Source organism: Hippocampus zosterae, chromosome 8 (genome assembly GCF_025434085.1).
Source record: "Hippocampus zosterae strain Florida chromosome 8, ASM2543408v3, whole genome shotgun sequence".
Lineage (NCBI taxonomy): Eukaryota > Metazoa > Chordata > Actinopteri > Syngnathiformes > Syngnathidae > Hippocampus > Hippocampus zosterae.
In genome coordinates, this window is record NC_067458.1 from 18,221,986 (window position 1) to 18,239,729 (window position 17,744).

Consider the following 17,744-nt stretch of genomic DNA (forward strand, 5'->3'; position numbering starts at 1 on the left):
CGAGTTGATAGCCACCGACCACCATCCATCGTGCTGCTGAGTACAATATAACCAGAAATGGAGCTAAGGAAATTTGAAAAGCATGTAAACGATCAGTACAATATGAGCAACACAATGAATTAAAAATCAATTACACACACAATGTGAAACAAATGCGATCCGTAGCGAGGGGCGACAGAACGAGTCGCGCTTTGTGCGCCATTTGCCCATGCGTCATGCATACATTCTCAAGGGCTGTGTTCTGTATTCTGCAGCTCACTTTTGTGTTTTTGTGGCTCGAATTAAGTGAGGAAATCGCAAGTTGAGAGATGCCGGCCAGGCGAGGGACAGTAAAGCCGTCGAGGGAGCCACGCAATCGTACATTTCTGCCTCGCTTAAAGCTTCTAGCTTATGATTAATTACACACTGCTCTTAAAATAGGACGGCCAGTCCATTGCTACTTTTCACTCTTGCTCTTTGCGGCGGGCAAAAATAGTGGGCTGGAAGCTGAAATATAAAGTGGATATATATTCCCACAACCTACGAAAGCAGTGTTTTCCACAGCTGGAAAGGGGTCGCCATCCCAAGTTTCTTCTAAGCCGTTCAGTTCGGAGATTAGCGACGAGTTGGCCTGCATATGGAAGCTAATGCATGAAATCAGGATGTAGAACCGACCGTGAAAGTGGATTGCTGGAGAAGGAATGCTGAGCAATGGATGTATATATAACGGAAAAGCAAAGCGGATGTCGCATAAATGGAACACCCCACGAGTTGAACCAGGTGCCGTTTGAATGACATTGTAGGGAAAATAAAATGCCTTAAAAGTCAAGCAATACCGACCATAATTGCGATGTCAAGAAATCTTGTTGTCTGTTTTTTATAGACGTCTTTCGATGGTGTTTTTAGTCTTGTGATGACAACCATGGAACAGGACTTTGAAACTACATAGAAACGAACGGGTCTGTCTGTTCAGAAAATACACTTTAACCCATTCCCGCACCCTGTAACCTGATAACATGATAAGCTGTCCACTGTCGTAACCGCTGTCCCTGAAAGGGTTAATAATGATCCATTTCAGACACAAATTCATGTGTGAGCAGGGAAATTTAAGGAAAAAACTATTCCAGCAGTATAGATAAGATGCCACTAGTGGTGATATTTTTCAGCCAACATCCTCCTCTGGTCTTCAAAGGTAAGTAGTTTTACTGTATCTTAGTCTATCATAGGTCAGTTTGCTGCTTTTGACACTCGTAGGACACTGAAAAATCATTAGCTTTGAATAGCACAACTGCCCAGGTCACGTAAACTTTGCAAAATATTTGATATCTGCAGCTCTAAACTCAATACAAATCAAAAACGCAGATCATGACACACCTGAGGAAAAAAAATTGTAGATATTGTTTTAAACACAATGTTCTCAGATACCATTTTCCGTACATGCTTTTTGGTCGTTTTGTAGTGATATTTTTTTCTTTTCTTTTTTTATTTTTATTTTTTACTCGTGCTTATCAGGCACCATGTGGCTGTAGTCGTACTCAGTGAACCTTGTAATAGCTTTGCAGAGACCGAGATCATGACTTGGCCCATTCAAGAGTCCCCCACCCCTCCCCCTCCCGCTTGCCTCCTCTATAGGTTAGACCCTGATAACCCGAGTCTGGCATTGAGAAGCTAATCCTGAAGAGCGATGCAGCGGAGCGCAGGGGGAACAATGCAGAGCCGCTGCCACTTTAATAGAGCCCTCATGGCCATCGTCATGGCCGCCACGATTCAGTGGGTGAAATATTGGTGTAGTCACATGCATGGCCGACATGTGTTTGTGCACTCGGGTTGACAGGAAAGCGATAGAGAGAGAGAGACAGAGGTGAGGATGAGTCGACGTAATACATCAGTGACGTGATGTGGGAAAATTAGTATTGCGGTGACTTGAGGGTAGGGCCGAGAGCGATTTTGAAAAAAATAATTACGGATTAATGATTTTTCCCTCAATATTGCGATTGCAACTGAATATGCAATTATTTTTCTGTGGTCCTCTTGCAATTTTTTTGGTGTGTGATAAGTCAAATTACAACAATCTCAGCTCCCCGGTACAACGGTAATGTTAGTCTTTCATCACAGAAGATAAAGAATGTATGCCTGGAGGGTATTGTTATATTATATGTCTGCACATGTTGTTCCACTGTTTGTGTTCAACTAGGCGTTGTTTAAAGGGTGATAACATTGCGACGCAGATGCTATTTGTTAGCCTATCGACGGCATTTCCCATTATGTGTTCCCATTAAGCTATAGTAGAAGTGTAATGAGTGTGAATTTTCTCTCTTTGGTCCTGATTCCCCACAAGTAGCCAGGGTCTATTGTTATGTATTTGAAATACAAACACATGAATTGAATTTTTAACTTCCAAGGTTCTTTTTGTCTGATTTCTGAGTCAAATTCTGATGAGAACACAGGTGTTCTAGCAGGTTCGGCCACATGATACAGGCTACAAATACTGTTGTTCGAGACGAGATGTCTCTGACAGGCTGGGAGTGATGAGCGCTGCAGGGGGAGACAGTTTCTATTTCTGTGTGTGTACGTGTGTGTGTGAGACCGCAAACACACACCTGTTTGTGTGTGTTTGTTCAGGCGTAAAACAACAACATTGCGTGCAACATCCACAATCTCTTGGTCCACATGATAATACATTACAGGGCAAACACTGGAAAAATTGAAATGAATGCCAAATTCGCTGTTGACGGTGCTCATCACAGTTTACATTCACAGGTGAATGGTTGACTCATCTTGACACACGGTAATAATAAACGCAAAACATACAGTAATGTGCATCCCGAAATATAAAACCGGGGTAATTTTTTCCTTTGCACATCTGAACAAGTTTCAATTGAAATAAATGCCACACAGAGCTTAAACAAAGAACCGCCAATGCTGTAATGTGCATGCCAGGCCAGTAGGTGGCAATAGCTAAAAAAAACTATGATGCTCGCACACACTAGCTGCTTGTCCTTCGGCGAAATTATCCATCCACCCACACATTTTCTATGGCGCTTGTCCTCATGAGGATTGCAGCGTGGGTTGGAGACTATCCGGTTGAGGTTGCGTGTGTGTGATGCAACCTGAGTATGACCTGGCAACGGTGCATTTCTACAGACAGAACAGAAAGTTAGGGGTGGTGGGGGGGAAGGTTTCTGACAGCAGAAAGAAGAGATCTGTTGTTACACCTGACATGTCCCAGGTTGCCCTAACTCAATGGAATTATCTCAGTTTTCGCACCGCCAAGGATCCATCTTAGCTCGTCATCACTCACATGCCGCCCGGCTTGTTCTGCTTCTTTCCTTGTGCCTTTTGCGCTCATTTCCAAGCTGTTGTATTTTTAATAATCTGACCATTTTCGGCACGCGCGTCAGGAAGAAGGTTAAAAAAAGATGTGTGTGCGGATAAAAGTCCACCATGGGTCATCAACTATTCATAAGGGGGACTTATAGCAGGGAGCACGCATTGTTGCACGTCAAGTGTGATATTGAAAATAGAGTAGGCGCTGTATGATGTGTTCATTTCATGTGGCACGTAATGTGAGCATGTGTAGCGGTGGTGTACAACAGAGCGCTGTTTCGAGTCACTTTTATGAAGCGAGACAACGTGGCCAGAATATAGCCACAAATGTACATACTGTACCATGGTGGAGCGACCGTCTTGTCAGTCTGTACACTACAATCTGGAGTCCATTTTTTTTCCTCCTAGGTACACTTATTTTTTTCTTTTGTGAATGGATAATGCAATTGCCAAATATTCATGTGTGGGTGTGGAAAGTTTTCATCACTGGGTTAGTTTTTAGCATTAAATGGATCAAATGCCATATACCGCCCATGGCACTAAGTTACCAATAGCAGGTATACAGATGTACTTAATGTTGTGGCCAATTGATCAACACGTTTTTGGCTTTCAACCGAAAAGCAGGGCGGCAAAATCATTGCATTAAACAGGAACAATTCAATTACCTGTGTCAGTATGTACTAACGTGGTCCAGTAGCGTTTGGATGATCACATCGTGTAAATGTAATGCATTTGTTTTGGCGAAGAAAATGATTTCCTCTGCAAACACAAAACATCTTATCCGGCTTTTCGACGCATTTCCGCTGTTTATTTGCAGCCTCCACTTTCATAAGTGGGATTAACAAAGCCGCTTAAAGGGATGACATCATATGGAAGCAAAAATTCATCACCAAAGTTGTTCTTGTTCGTTTCATAGCTCCCAAACAAAAAGAACGCACAGACTCCTTGAACTTGTGCAAATGCATGTTTTCCTTTGATGCATTATAAAAAAAAGAAAAGAAAATACAGTCTTACATCTGAATACGAAAGCACAGATTGGGGACTTCATAGTCCCTCGCCTGTCTGCATGCTTCCCCCTCTGTGGGTAAAAGAAAAATCAAGCATTTTCTCTGACAGGCAAACGGCATGAATAAGAGGAACAAGCTCGTGGGCATTTTGCTTGGAGACCTGCTTTAAAACTCGACAAAGAACTCCACATGACCTCTCACAGCCTTCGAGGAGAAACAACTTGCTTCTCGAAAGTCCCTTGAGGGTGCTGCCGCAATTTGCAAACATGTCTCTATTCTCACCGGGATGTAATTTATACCTTGGTGGCACACACCCCTCGAGACCTCACCTCTCGGCGGAGACTGATCATGTGGGTGTGTGTCCCACGCGACCTGCATGAGGAGGGCCCTCGCCCATGCAGCGAGAGGCGCTGTGATGGATGCTCGGAGCCGAACGCCATCGCCAATGCTGCTGCATTGGGGCCCGGTGGGAAAGCACAGCTGTTCATCCCTCGGAAATCTGAGCTGCTAATCTCCGGGGCACGGGGACACGAATTTGAGTCAATTGTACATGTATTTGACAACAATAGATCATGACGGAGATATTGCTTAAGAAGTCATCCATGCCACACCACAAATAGTGGCGGGCCGTTTCTTTACCCAACCACAGATTAGGGAGAGGCATTTAAAAGACAGGAGGATTTTTCTATAGCCGCCAAACTTTCAACGAATATAATGTGACATAAGTAGGGATGCATCGGAATGAGAATTCCTGGACAAAAGCGAGAACCGAAAGAGAGGAAACCAATGCCGAAAACTGAAACAAATTATATATCCATCCATCCATTTTCTGATCCACTTTGCCCTCACAAGGGTCGCGGGGGGTGCTGTAGCCTATCCCAGCCATCTTGCGGCAGTAGGCGGGGGACACCCTGAACCGGTTGGCAGCCAATCGCAGGGCAAACACAGACGAACAGCCATCCGCACTCGCACCCACACTGCGGGACAATTTAGAGTGTTTTCCATTAACCTGCCATGCATGTTTTTGGAATGTGGGAGGAAACTGGAGTACCCGGAGAAAACCCACGCAGGCCCGGGGGATTACATGCAAACTCCTGCACCTCTGTACTGTGAGGTCGATGTGCTAACCGCTGGAGCACAGGGCTGCTCAAATTTATATATATATACACATACACACTAACAAGCGAAGGAAAAAATATGCAACTGCTGTCATTTAATAAAATCCACTGTTTCTGTAATTCCTTGATATGTTTAGTTTGAATCTACACATTTAGAAGACATTACTCACATATCTCGTCAAAACGTCAGCATTATTGTTGACGTGCCTCCGTAGGTGATGCTGTTTTGGCAAGCAAAGTAATTCAGCTGGGATTCTAGAAGACTCGGTCCACAATGATGTGCACATCCATATTTAGCTTTCCGAGGAGCTACGTAATCGCGGAGGAACTGTTCTTAAAAGCTCCAAACCATGAAACTCATCAATGATTATCAAACTTGCAAATTTGTTTGACGGTTGCATCATATTTTTTTTTCTTGAAAAGTATGCACCCTTGGAGGAAGGGGTTATTGTGCAAAGTTGGAAAAAGGAAACGCAAATGAGTTCGCCGTAATGTTGAACAATATGTGAGCATGAGACCCACATTTCCAACAAGAGAAATACATAATTAAAAGCTCTGTTGTGCGAGTGGGGGAAACAGCATGCAGCATCTGTTGTGTGACTGAATTCAACACAGTTTGTATGCTCCCGAAAGATCCTTTTGAGAGCTGCGTGAGATGAAAAAGTCTCCATAAAAACACAACAACGGAAAAAATTTGTTTTCCGTTTCAAGCGATGACGGGAGGGGAATGCGGGAGCAGTAAGGATCAGGAGAGTCAGTCATTAGTCTGCCTTAATAGGACATCTGGGTGGTTCCGTCTGCAAAGTTAAACACAACAGCTTGTGACGGGCCTCCAGAGGACCAATAATCAAGTTGTGTTGTGACAGCAGAGATAATAAGACACCTTTATAACATCATAAACATACTCGTTTGAGACAGCTTTCCGATCGGCTTGCATCTGTATTTGTAAATTCAATTTTAGAAGCCGATTTGGCGTTTCCAAATACGTGGCTGTTGAGTTTTTAATCGTCTATCCAAGAATAAATTAAAATTTTCTTTAACCGGAATGTCAATGAGGCCGCTGATTACACTTATTTATGCTGTTGAAAAGCCCTGACTGAATTATTTAGTGGTCGTGTGGTTTTGCTTTTATCCTTTTATCGCAGTTTTGCAAATATTTGCCTTTTAACAAATCCTGATGAATTTAAGCAGAGGGAGTTAATTTCCTCCACAGATGACAGATGTGTTTCAATGGTTTGAAATGAAAGGGTATACAATATGATATAATCTGAACAATTACATTTTTGCTGCATATACACCCACACACACACACACACACACACTGGGGCGGCCCGGTCGTCGAGTGGTTAGCACGTCGAATTCACAGAGCAGAGGCCTTCCTGTGTGGAGTTTGCATGTTCTCCCCGGGCCTGCGTGGGATTCCTCCGGGTCCTCCGGTTTCCTCCCACATTCCAAAAACATGCATGGCAGGCTGATTGAACACTCCATATTGTCCCTCGGTATGAGTCTGAGCGTGGATGTTTGTTTGTTTCTGTGCGCCCTGCGATTGGCTGGCAACCGGTTCAAGGTGTCCCCCGCCTGCTGTCTGAAGACAGCTGGGATAGGCTCCAGCACCCCCCACCATCCTAGTGAGGATAAAGCGGTTGGGAAAATGAATGAATGAATGAATGAATGAATATATACACTGAAGCAAAGCTGCAGTGTGAGCACGGATGAGTGTTAGCTAACGGCGTTAGCTAATGATAAGTATTGATACGTATGACTAGCCAACTGCTGATGATGATTATTTATATACTATAGTACGATATATAATGTGAGTGTGTTCAGCCAATGAGGCAGTTTTAGAGTCCATAAGAGCGAGTTCTCCTCTGTGCATTTAAGCGCCTCCTCGACACTCTTGTACCGCCTCATTAATTCACGACTTCATGCGTACATAGAGTCAGTGCGCAGTCAGCACGGAAGAGTTTGCGCCTGTGCTTTATGCCTCTTGGCAAAGGACTTCCTTAAATAAGCAGTAATAGTGTTTGATATCGTTAGCCTAATAGCATAACTGCCGACCAGACTTTCAGTCTCGGTCTAAATGAAAAATACCAATGCGCTTGCCTGCATGTTAATTTTTTTCTCTGTATGTCTGGGTAGATTCTCAATAATTCAGGTCAGGGTAATGCCCATAGGTTCAATCAAGGGAAATTGACTTCTTTTGGAAGGGGATGTGTTTAATATACCGGTACATACAATTGTTGTTTTAAACTGTTTCCATGACGGTTGTCAACATGTCTGCATGAAAGTGAATCACCCCCTGATCACCAGAGTGGCAGGTCGGCACCCTTTTTATGAACGGCCCTGTAGTTCTATTCGAGTACAGTATTTAGGTTCAACTACTTTTATTGTATTTATGGCATACAGAATTGAAAGAAAAACATCCTTCCCGTTCTAAGCGTGCTATAATTCTCCACATGGATTTCACTGACATTCAAAAGTCTTCGGAAAATTCCATGTTCCGTGATTTTTCAGCAAGACTCAGAATTAAATGAATCATAACTCTTTAGTGTTTATGCATTTATTGCCAGGACATGGTAGGTGTTTCTGGATGGAAGAATGCATATAGTTTTTGAGAGAAAAGTGGTCAAGCCCAGGTAAGTAAAAAAAAAAAAGGGGGGGGGGGCTTAAGCGCAAGCGGGAGATTACAGCCTATAGGGATTGACTGCTTTGAGTTGCAGCTGAGTTCAAGCGGCAGACCAAAACATGATCCACACCAAAAGACCCAAAGAGCAAAAAAAAAAAAAAAAAGACACGGGGGTCATGGCCGATGAAAGTCGCCAGAAAAGAGAAAAATGCGTCATATGAGCGTCAGAAAGAGATGGGGGCAGACAAATCAATTGGCTTCTCTGAGCTGGCGGATAAACTCGAAACATCCATCCCCGGAAACACTGGTAATAAGCCACTCTGGCTTGCCCTTGATTCCATTTATCTTCACCCCTTCATGCCAAACCCCGGTACATTTCAACCTTTCTCTGCGCCTGAATTTAACTCGCCAATTTGTTTGAGGGCTATTGATGTTGCTGGGCGCCTAGTTCTTCTTGGAAAAGGACAAAAGTTCCACTGAAGCGGGATATGAGCAACTTCCGAGAACGCGTTGAGTTTTTCTGTGTGCGTATGCTGGAGGTCAGACTGACAAGCAATGAGAAGGTAAACCCAAATTATGACGGAGGGCACACGCAGTGCAACAAAATTGCGGAAAGAAACACGAATCAAGAAAGAAAGATGTGAAGACAGAAAGTGGCCCTTGGTTTCAACAAAACAAAAAAAACATAAGACAAGGCTACGATTATTGATTACTGTGAAGTTTATATACGCCCACTTACAGTATAACCCCTTAGAGGACACACTAGCGGTAACCTCTCTCCTATTCTCTTCTTTTCTTCCATCTCGAGCTGTCCTCCCCCGCTGCCCTTTTCTTCTTCTTCTTGTAATCTCCTCTGCGGTACACCTGACAACTACAAAAGGTTACCGCGACGCGAGGGGCTTTAGTCTTGGAATTGTCCGACGAGAATCGTCTATTCAAATGTCCTCCTATCAGAGACGGGGAATTATACCAGGGAAGGTGCTGATGGAAAAATGTATCCAACTCGGTGTCAAAAATGAATCGATTAATCTACAACTAACGCATTGGCAATCGACAACTGCTTTAATAATTGAGGAATCAATTAAGGCCATTGTTGACCATGACATTTTCCAAATCTTCTGATTTCATCCTCGTCAACATTTCTGATTTCTGTCGTCCTCCATGAAAGCAGACTGATTATCTTTTGTGTTGAATCAAAGGTACGACATTTACAAGCCATGCCCCACCTTCTCACAGTATTTTCTATTTTCATTTTATGCTTGCAATTTTTTTTTCTTTTGCTGCTGAAATATGTTTACGATGTGTTTTCATAAGGGAAAGTGAGCTGAAAACCGTGTCACCTCTTTTGCATTTTATTCATTGTATTCGCTTTCAAAAAGCAAGCAATGCTTTTTATTATTATGTCTTATGATGACGCCACATGTGATTTCGCCCAGCCAATCGACAAACAACCCCCCACCCCCAAAAAAAAACCTGTCAAACGCGCCACGTAATGGCTTGAACTCAGAAAACAGTGGGCAGAAGGCAATGCTCCAAGAAATTTTCAATTAAAAACACATTGCGGCTGAAAATTACACAGACGGCACCGTGAGAAATGATTTTAATTTTCTCTCTTTGCCGCCACGGTGGCGCGCCCATCAGCTATCAGCGAAATCAATGACAACATGCTGTGACAAACAAGCGCGACCGCCAGTGGGGCGAAAGATAGAGAGAGAGGGGCGGCCGATGTCTGTTTGGCGGGCGCTCAACAAAAGCGAGGGAGTGAATGAAAAACAATTACAAACGGAGGCGGCGGTGCAGTCAATTATGAGGCCCATCTTGTAAGATTGTGTCTACATTGATTTGTTGGGGTGGGCGAAGATCTTTTGTTTCGCCCACAGTCCACCTAATTGCACTCACGCAGACCTTCTAATTACTCGACTAAGACCTGGATGCTCCCACCTCACTGTCATCTGGACTGATTCCGACAAAAGGATTTGATTTAACATCCATCATTTATTTTAGAAGCAGCACATTGGACTTGTCCGACTCGCAGTTCTGAGGTTTGAGATTTGAATCTTGGCTTCGGCTTCCTATTTTCTGGGCAGCCAGTTTGTCGAGCCACTACGATGTGGGTGACGTAAACCACTGTTGGTTGCTCGTTCATTGAGCAGATTTGCATCCAAAAGAACCCTTTCACATTGTCCGTCTTCAACTGGCATTTATACAGGTTTTGTCCTGCATGTACGATACAGGTGGAATATATAGCGTGACATTTAATATCGAGCCCACAGTGGTGAAAATTTAGTGCTTATTAGATCAAGACTGGTGGTTGACTGGTTAGTGCGTCAGACTCACAGTGCAGAGGTGTAGCGTTCGATTCCGGCTGCGGCCTCTATGTGTGGAATTTGCCTGTTCTCCCCCTGCCTGCGTGGGTTTTGTCCGGGTACTCCGGTTTCCTCCCACATTCCATAAACATGCATGGCAGGCTGATTGAACACTAAATTGTCCTTAGGTGTGTTTGTGAGCGCAAATGGCAGTTCATCTAGAGTATGTGTGCCCTGTGATTGGCTGGCAACCAATTCAGGGTGTCCCCCGCCTATAACCCGAAGACAGCTGGGATAGGCTCCAGCACCCCCGCGACCCTTGTGAGGATAAGCAGATCCGAAAATGGATGGATGGATGTATAGATCAAGACTGAACTGCAAACCCAAGTGCCACCGGGACTCTTGTATGTTGCCTCAGAAAAGCAACTATTTGTGACTCCCACTGAGCTGCAGACAATCGAACGAATCCTGACTGATTGTTATAATCACTCGTAGAAATAATGACGACAACAAGCGTGAACATACCTGGTGGAACAAAAGCCCAGTTGGGTACCAGGACACCAAAAGGGTGTTTTGCGCCTTTGCTGTCTGTCACCGTCGGAGTCTTGTGGTCTTCAAACTTCGGACTGGATCCCTTGGAAGGTATCCAATGACTTCCAAACACAAAGGACTCAGACACTGCTAACCTGGACTCCACTTCTGTAACAGCATCTTTTGAGTCTGACACAGCACTCGTCAACTGACTGGCGGTTGTTGTTGACGATTCCATTGAGAAGTTGCCTTCCGCGTTGCTCGTGGTCTCCTCTATCCATGAGACAGAAATGGATGGCTCCTGCGCGGAGTAGCTTTTTGAGAAAAGCTCAGTGGTGACCGCTGCGGTTGCAGGGTCTGTGCTTGGAGTGTCTGTGGTTGTTAGAAAATGTGCCGTGGTGATCTCCGTGGTGGTTAGCACATCCATCAAGGACTCTGGTGTGGAAGTCACCAACTTGGCTGCGCCGCGACCAGGCTTTCTTCCCGCACCTTTCCTTTGCTTCTTAATAACGGGAGTGAAGCCACCATTAGAGCCGCTTTCTCCTCTTTGTGACAAAGAAGAAGCAGACGAGAGGTTGTCAGCAGGCCGGTGAACGTAGATGATCTCACCCCTGGCCTCCTCGGCTGTTTGAGGCAAGATGGCGGTGGTTGGTTGCGCCACGAGCTGCCACCGGGATGACGTAGTGCGTTCGGCCACAGTCACAAGTTCACTCTGGCTTTGGTGCAGTGAAGGCGCAGATTCTGGACTGCTGGGAATGGTATTAGCAAAGTTACTTAGAAAACTATTCCCATCACTGCTCCCCTCCACTTCCTTTTTCTGATCCGTCCAAGTTGCGGTGGTCGTGTGTGCCTCATCTCCAACTTGGTCCCTCCCTTCACCAGAATAATTTTCTACTGTGTCCTGGCGAAAAGAGTCAGGCAGGGTGATTATCTCAAGGAGTCCCGATTTGGCTTCCAAAGGATCCCAAGTGTGAGTTCTGGCAACATTCCTTGGAAAGCCTACTCTGGAGCGCCGTAATGACTTGATGGCCCACGCTGGACCTCCTTTGGGAAACTTGATCCGTTCATTGGGACTTGTATGACTTTCAGGGTCCACTGCAGTTATCCCTATAGGGAACACAAAGTGAGAGTATTTAATTTGATTGCAGTACCAGGGGGTGGGTAGTTGTGGGCTGCCTTTAATTTCATGGATGTGGAATAAGCAATTAAACCTCAAGACCGTCTTACACGGTCACTGAACAGTACAGGAAGCACAGCGTTTTTGTGTGAACTGCGATGCAATCACGATCTGGAGCAGTTTTTGTTACAGATGCCCAACAATCTAACCCCATTTGCTACCACAACATTTGGGAAGTACATACACTTCAGATGTTGATTGGTGTGTGAATAAGAGACTTCAGCAATTCAAATGGTGATAAAAGCAGCACAAGACAGCCTGAGGAAAGTGTCAATAATAAGCACCTGGAAAACACATTGGCTGAGGCGGGCGAATTGCTCGCGCCCAGAAGCAAATTTAAGAGATGTATATTTTAATCATCTCACACTTGCCCAGACTATCATTACACCTATTGGAGGAAACGTGATTGGCATGTTTGCTAACTGCGAGCCAATCTTTTTCTTTTGCCTTGTACTCCTCCTGTCCACTTTCCTCAATCGCTCTAATGTTGGACAAGAATGATAGTCGTGGTTCTAAAAAATGGCACAAGACAGACTGAGGAAAGCACACAAAAGCAGGGAGGCACACTGGCCGAGGCAAGCGAGTGGCTTGTGGCAAGGCAGACGATTCAGCTCCTGGCAAGCAACTGTCAAGGAGAACTCGCTCGCTCTTCCTCCTTCAAGATGTCCTATTGGGGAGCGAACAGAGCTTACTGGTAAGCGGCAGGAAATGCTCAAAGTAGCAACATCTGTATACCCGGGAATAAACACAGAGGCTTTTGAAGCATATTTTAATCACATCAAACCGTCCATCCAAATTCTATAAAGCTTATCCTGTTCAGAGATGCGAGGAGCTGGAGCCTATCCAAGCTGACTAAGGACGAAAGGCAGACTACACCTTGGTGTGGCTGCCAGTTAGCCACAAGGTCTATATAGCGAGAGAGAGAGACAACCATTCGCTCTCACACTGTCACTGAGCGGCAACTGACTCCGCACCATTAGTGACCCTCAAATAAAACGGACCCGAGAACTGAGGAATTCACGTGTGATCTCTCGCGACTCCCGTGCCTCCATGTTTTCCTGATTCCGGCTGTTTCTTCTTGAAAAGTAGTTGTGAGGCAGAGACGCATGTGTGAGTATTCAGCAACTCTACTACCTGGACTTTGACCCGATCCTAGCCCCTTTCTGCAATCAAGGCCAGAATGATATCGGCAGCTTCAAACTGTTTACTGCCAGTTGAAGTGTCAAAGTAAACATCAAACGAGGAGTGAATGTTGTGTATTTTAAAAAACTAAATACATAAACCCTAATTTCAGTTAATCCTTTTGCTAAAAATGAAAAAAAAATGGTTTAATACTTTTCATTCGATTTAATTTTGTTATCACTGTTTTTATAAAGTACCGTATTATAAGGATTTTATTTGTATGGAAGATGAATCACAGGTGTAGACTGCTAGTAAACCTGCCTTCATTTTGTACAAACCGCTTCCCTCAGTCTCTAACAGAACAATAGCACAAGTGCAAATAACAAAAACATTTTTTTCAGTAAAACATGCGCCCAACTCAGCTTTAATGATGAGAAATGCAACCGTTCATGCTCAGACTACAGTATCAGAGGAAAGGCTCAGGTTTCTCACAGTAATAAAAGAGCTTCTAATGTACTGAGTCGTCTCTCAAGTACTCTCTGTAGTCTTTAAACGTGCCTGCGCTGGAGCAGGACAAAACATTAGCATGCAACCGGGAGACATGTTTCTTGTATATTTTCACTTAATTCACAAGCAGTAGGCAGGCATTGCTGGACACATTTTAGTGTACAATTTGGGGCCTTTGGTTCCCACATAAAATATATATTTATAAAGAAAAACAACAGTGCAGAGGGGATGTATTCAGTCTTTTCACACTTCTTAGTTTCTTACTTCCGGATTGCTTCCGTGAAACAACTTCTTGCGCTTTGCAGTTGTGGCAAGAGAAGCGATAAGTGAAGTCTCAGTTCTCATTTATTGAGACCCAAGAGGTCCCCCAGTAGCTTATCTGCTCTTGGGCTTAAAGTAGACACCGTCTCGGTCATCAATAATTCATCCTGTCAGCATTTGTGACTCATGGCTGCTTTGTGTTTATTTAGGCCAGTGATGTTATTGAGAGGACCCGGCTAGGTCATCGCTTATCGAATGTGTAAACGTCTATAGAACAGATTACTACCAGAGGGAGAACATACACAAATACTGTCCGCATGAAATATTAAAAGGTAAAATGTATTATTCAAACGCTGTTGCCTGACGCTTAAGCGAGGTCCGCGAGCGTGGGAATCGTTTCCATAAGAGGTAGGCAAATCTAATTGCCGCTAAAACTTTTACGACGCCCACGGATGTACAAAACCCCCCCCCCCCCAAAAACGCACATTAATTAGAATTAATCATCCAGGAATAGTCCATGTCCTTCATTAAATGAAACTGTTACTTTAACATGAGACCCACCAAGATGACATTTTTTCTGCTATATGATTTTACATCACTATTTTGTTGGACAATGACTATTAAAATGATACAAACCCTAAAAAAAAATTATTTGTGATGTTTTTCTTGATAAATGGTTATTGGTTAAATTTTAGCTGGAAATGACCTGAGAATGAGGCTTCAAGAAGGGTATTATTTTGAGAAATATCCATTTGTGTTGTTTTTAGATGAGCAAAATGTTTTCATTTTACTTATCTAAAAACAACATCAAAATATTCTTAAACTTATGAGAAAATTTTGGGGTGACGTACCCTTTTTGGACCATTTAGGTTAAGCTGAATTTGAGGTTAAAAGATTTTGACCAACTGCAAGGTGTACCTGGCAAACAAAAAACATAACAGGAAAATGCTGCAAAACAAACCCCCAGTGACTCCGCTTCACCGGCACAAGAATCCCTTCCGTAGTCGTCAGAGGTAATATTAAACTGGAGGGTGACAATCTGAGAGACAGACGGGAAAGAAGTTATGCGGTGTACAACACCGCCACCCATCTGCAGGTATGACATTTCATAATGAAAAAATGTATATATAAATAAAGGATAGGCGGAGAAGTTATTGCAAGGCTCTGTGAATCGTGTCAGGAGCATCTACGCTGCCTGTCAGCTCTTCTGTCACATCAATTAGGTTCTCCCGGTGGCCTTGCTGGAAACATCGTGAAGGGGGTATATGTGTTTCTCTGACGGACGCTCAGGACTCCACTGCAGAGCTCAATTCAATTCGTTTATTTGCGCATTACATCTTACGTCTTTAAATCTGATGTTGTCCACTAAGTGCACGGAAAGAGTCATCGTGATCATGCATAGCCCGCATTTATGTTTTGTGTTTCAGTACCTTCTTCCGCACAATAAGGCACTTTGGAGTATAAGGCGCACCTTCTATGAATGGCCTATTTTAAAACAGTTTTCATGTATAGGGCGCACCGCATTATAAGGCGCATAGAATAGAACCTACAATAGTGGCTGAGATTGCATTATGCATCCACTAGATGGAGCTACACTAAAGTCAATAATAATAATAATAATAATAATAATACATTTTATTTATAAGCGCCTTTCAAGACACCCAAGCAGCTTTATCTAGCGCTTTCACAACCCTGCAGCTGTAACAAAGCACTTTACAGAACATTTAAAATACTACGTCCAAGAAATCAGAATATTGAGCCATATGTACAAGTCACACTGTCAGCTTTTGAGAAATGTGAATGTTTTCAGGTGTGCCTTACAGCATCACAATCATACTTTGAAAAAAAAAAATCGGTAAATTTCTTTTTTAATGTTAAAAAAATTTGATGGAAGAAACATGTTTTGCATTACTGTTTTGGAAAATTCATAATGTACAACCCAAAAAATCAATACCTCCTAAAAAATGTGTGTAAAGAAAAATAAAACTCATACGGCACAAAAGTACCTTAAACGATATGGTTTAAGACTCGAGTCTGAATTTCTAGTGACTGGAGCAAAGTAATTAGGACAGAAAAAGCACAACATTAACCTAAGTAGGACAGAGTCATGCACTGACGTCTTTCGTCCAAACTTGAAGTAAAGAAATTCAGTTTATCTGCGGTACCCAATTCCAGCAGAACACCTTCAATCAAAGACATAAAGTAGAGGCAAAAAAAAATAGCTCTTACCACGATTGGCAAATTTGCCCTCCTGCTGTGTGGCGGACTCAATTTTCCTGCCGTTTTGGACTGCGGACAGTACTGGAAAGAGCGGCATCTCCTCTTTCTCCTGCTCAGACAGACCATCGTCAGCGCTCTGTAATCCACTGGCATGGAGAAGCCTGGAGGGAGAATCGTGACTCCCGTGCTCCGTGATGGCGTTGTCGCTGCCGCCCTTGTTTTCACTGGCTTGTGAGCTCAAAGTCTGGCTCCTGTTGGAGGTTTGGCCCATCCCGCTCCCAGCCCAGTACTTGAAAGGCTTCATTAGCGTGTTAACAAAGTCAGTCAGCATGCTTTTACTGGTGTGAGGCTGAGAGGTGGTCGAGGCCGCTGATGGGAGAGTGTCAAAAGAAGCATCTACTTCCTCTTGGGCCGAACCTCCGTGGCTCTCCTGCTCCATTGGAGCATCGCTCGTTTTCATTTCGTCGGCTTCAGCTGGGCGTGATCGACCGGTCGGGGCGCCGTCTTGTTGGTTATCCCAACCCTGCGAGGGACTCAAGTGGATGACGACGTGTTCGTCAGAGATGTCGGAGGAGTCGTTTGTGATAGCTTCGTTCAGGTCCGTCAGATCGGTCCGAGTAGCCGTCTTGGGTAATGGGGTGCCCATTTGGGTACGGCTGAGTGGGGAGCCGGTCTGTGCAGCTGGGATTTTGGCGTGGAGGGGAGCAAGGGCCTCTGCGGCTTGTACATCTGCAGGCTGATGGGCTAAAAAACACACAAGGACATTTTCAATCATAGAGTAGAAAGGTTTTCATTGAAATTGCATAGATATTATTTTATACTGTATGACGTGAGTTCGTGAGGCAGAGAACGGTATGCCTCACCTCATCTCACGTTTTTGTTAAAGCTGCAGTTTATGCAATCAGCAAGACTAAATATGTAACACAAACATTAGCCTGACGAAATTTGGAGTGCAAAAGGCTGATAAAATTTCATTGGCAACATGAAAATGTCATTTGTAGGAATGTGTGACAATTAAAAAATCATTATTAGTCAGTTGAATGGTTGTAGCTCCGGCCTCCCTGTGTGGAGTTTGCATGTTCTCCCCGGGCTTGCGTGGGTTTTCTCCGGGTGCTCCGGTTTCCTCCCACATTCCAAAAACATGCATGGCAGGCTGATTGAACACTCTAAATTGTCCCTAGGTGTGAGTGTGAGTGAGAATGGTTGTTCGTCTCTGTGTGCCCTGCGATTGGCTGGCAACTGATTCAGGGTGTCCCCCGCCTACTGCCCGAAGACAGCTGGGATAGGCTCCAGCACCCCCCGCGACCCTAGTGAGGATCAAGCGGCTCGGAAGATGAATGAATGAATGAATGAATGAATGAATGGTTGTAAATGTTGTATTTTTTGACTTTATTTCTTGTCTCAATTTGAATTCCCTTCCTCTCGCTGTTTCCATAGCGTTGTTCAGGGTAAATTGTCAACAAGGGAGTTGGCCTGTGCCTGTAAAAACACAGTCGGTTATTAAGGCCAAAATTGACATTTTCATCTTTCAGCTTTGTGGAGAACATAATTTGTTTCAATCCG

General features: G+C 44.0%; 1 protein-coding gene across 3 annotated transcripts in view; it reads right to left on the bottom strand.

Moving 5' to 3' along the window:
• Positions 1-17,744, bottom strand: part of ncanb (neurocan b) — a 180,644-nt gene that overhangs the window by 115,751 nt on the left and 47,149 nt on the right. For all 3 annotated transcript variants that reach the window (XM_052074737.1, XM_052074735.1, XM_052074736.1), the window contains 2 exons: positions 16,191-16,925; positions 10,889-12,001 (listed from right to left, as the gene is read on the bottom strand). In XM_052074737.1, the coding sequence (XP_051930697.1) occupies positions 10,889-12,001; positions 16,191-16,925 (1,848 nt within the window). The remainder of the gene's footprint in view (positions 1-10,888; positions 12,002-16,190; positions 16,926-17,744) is intronic.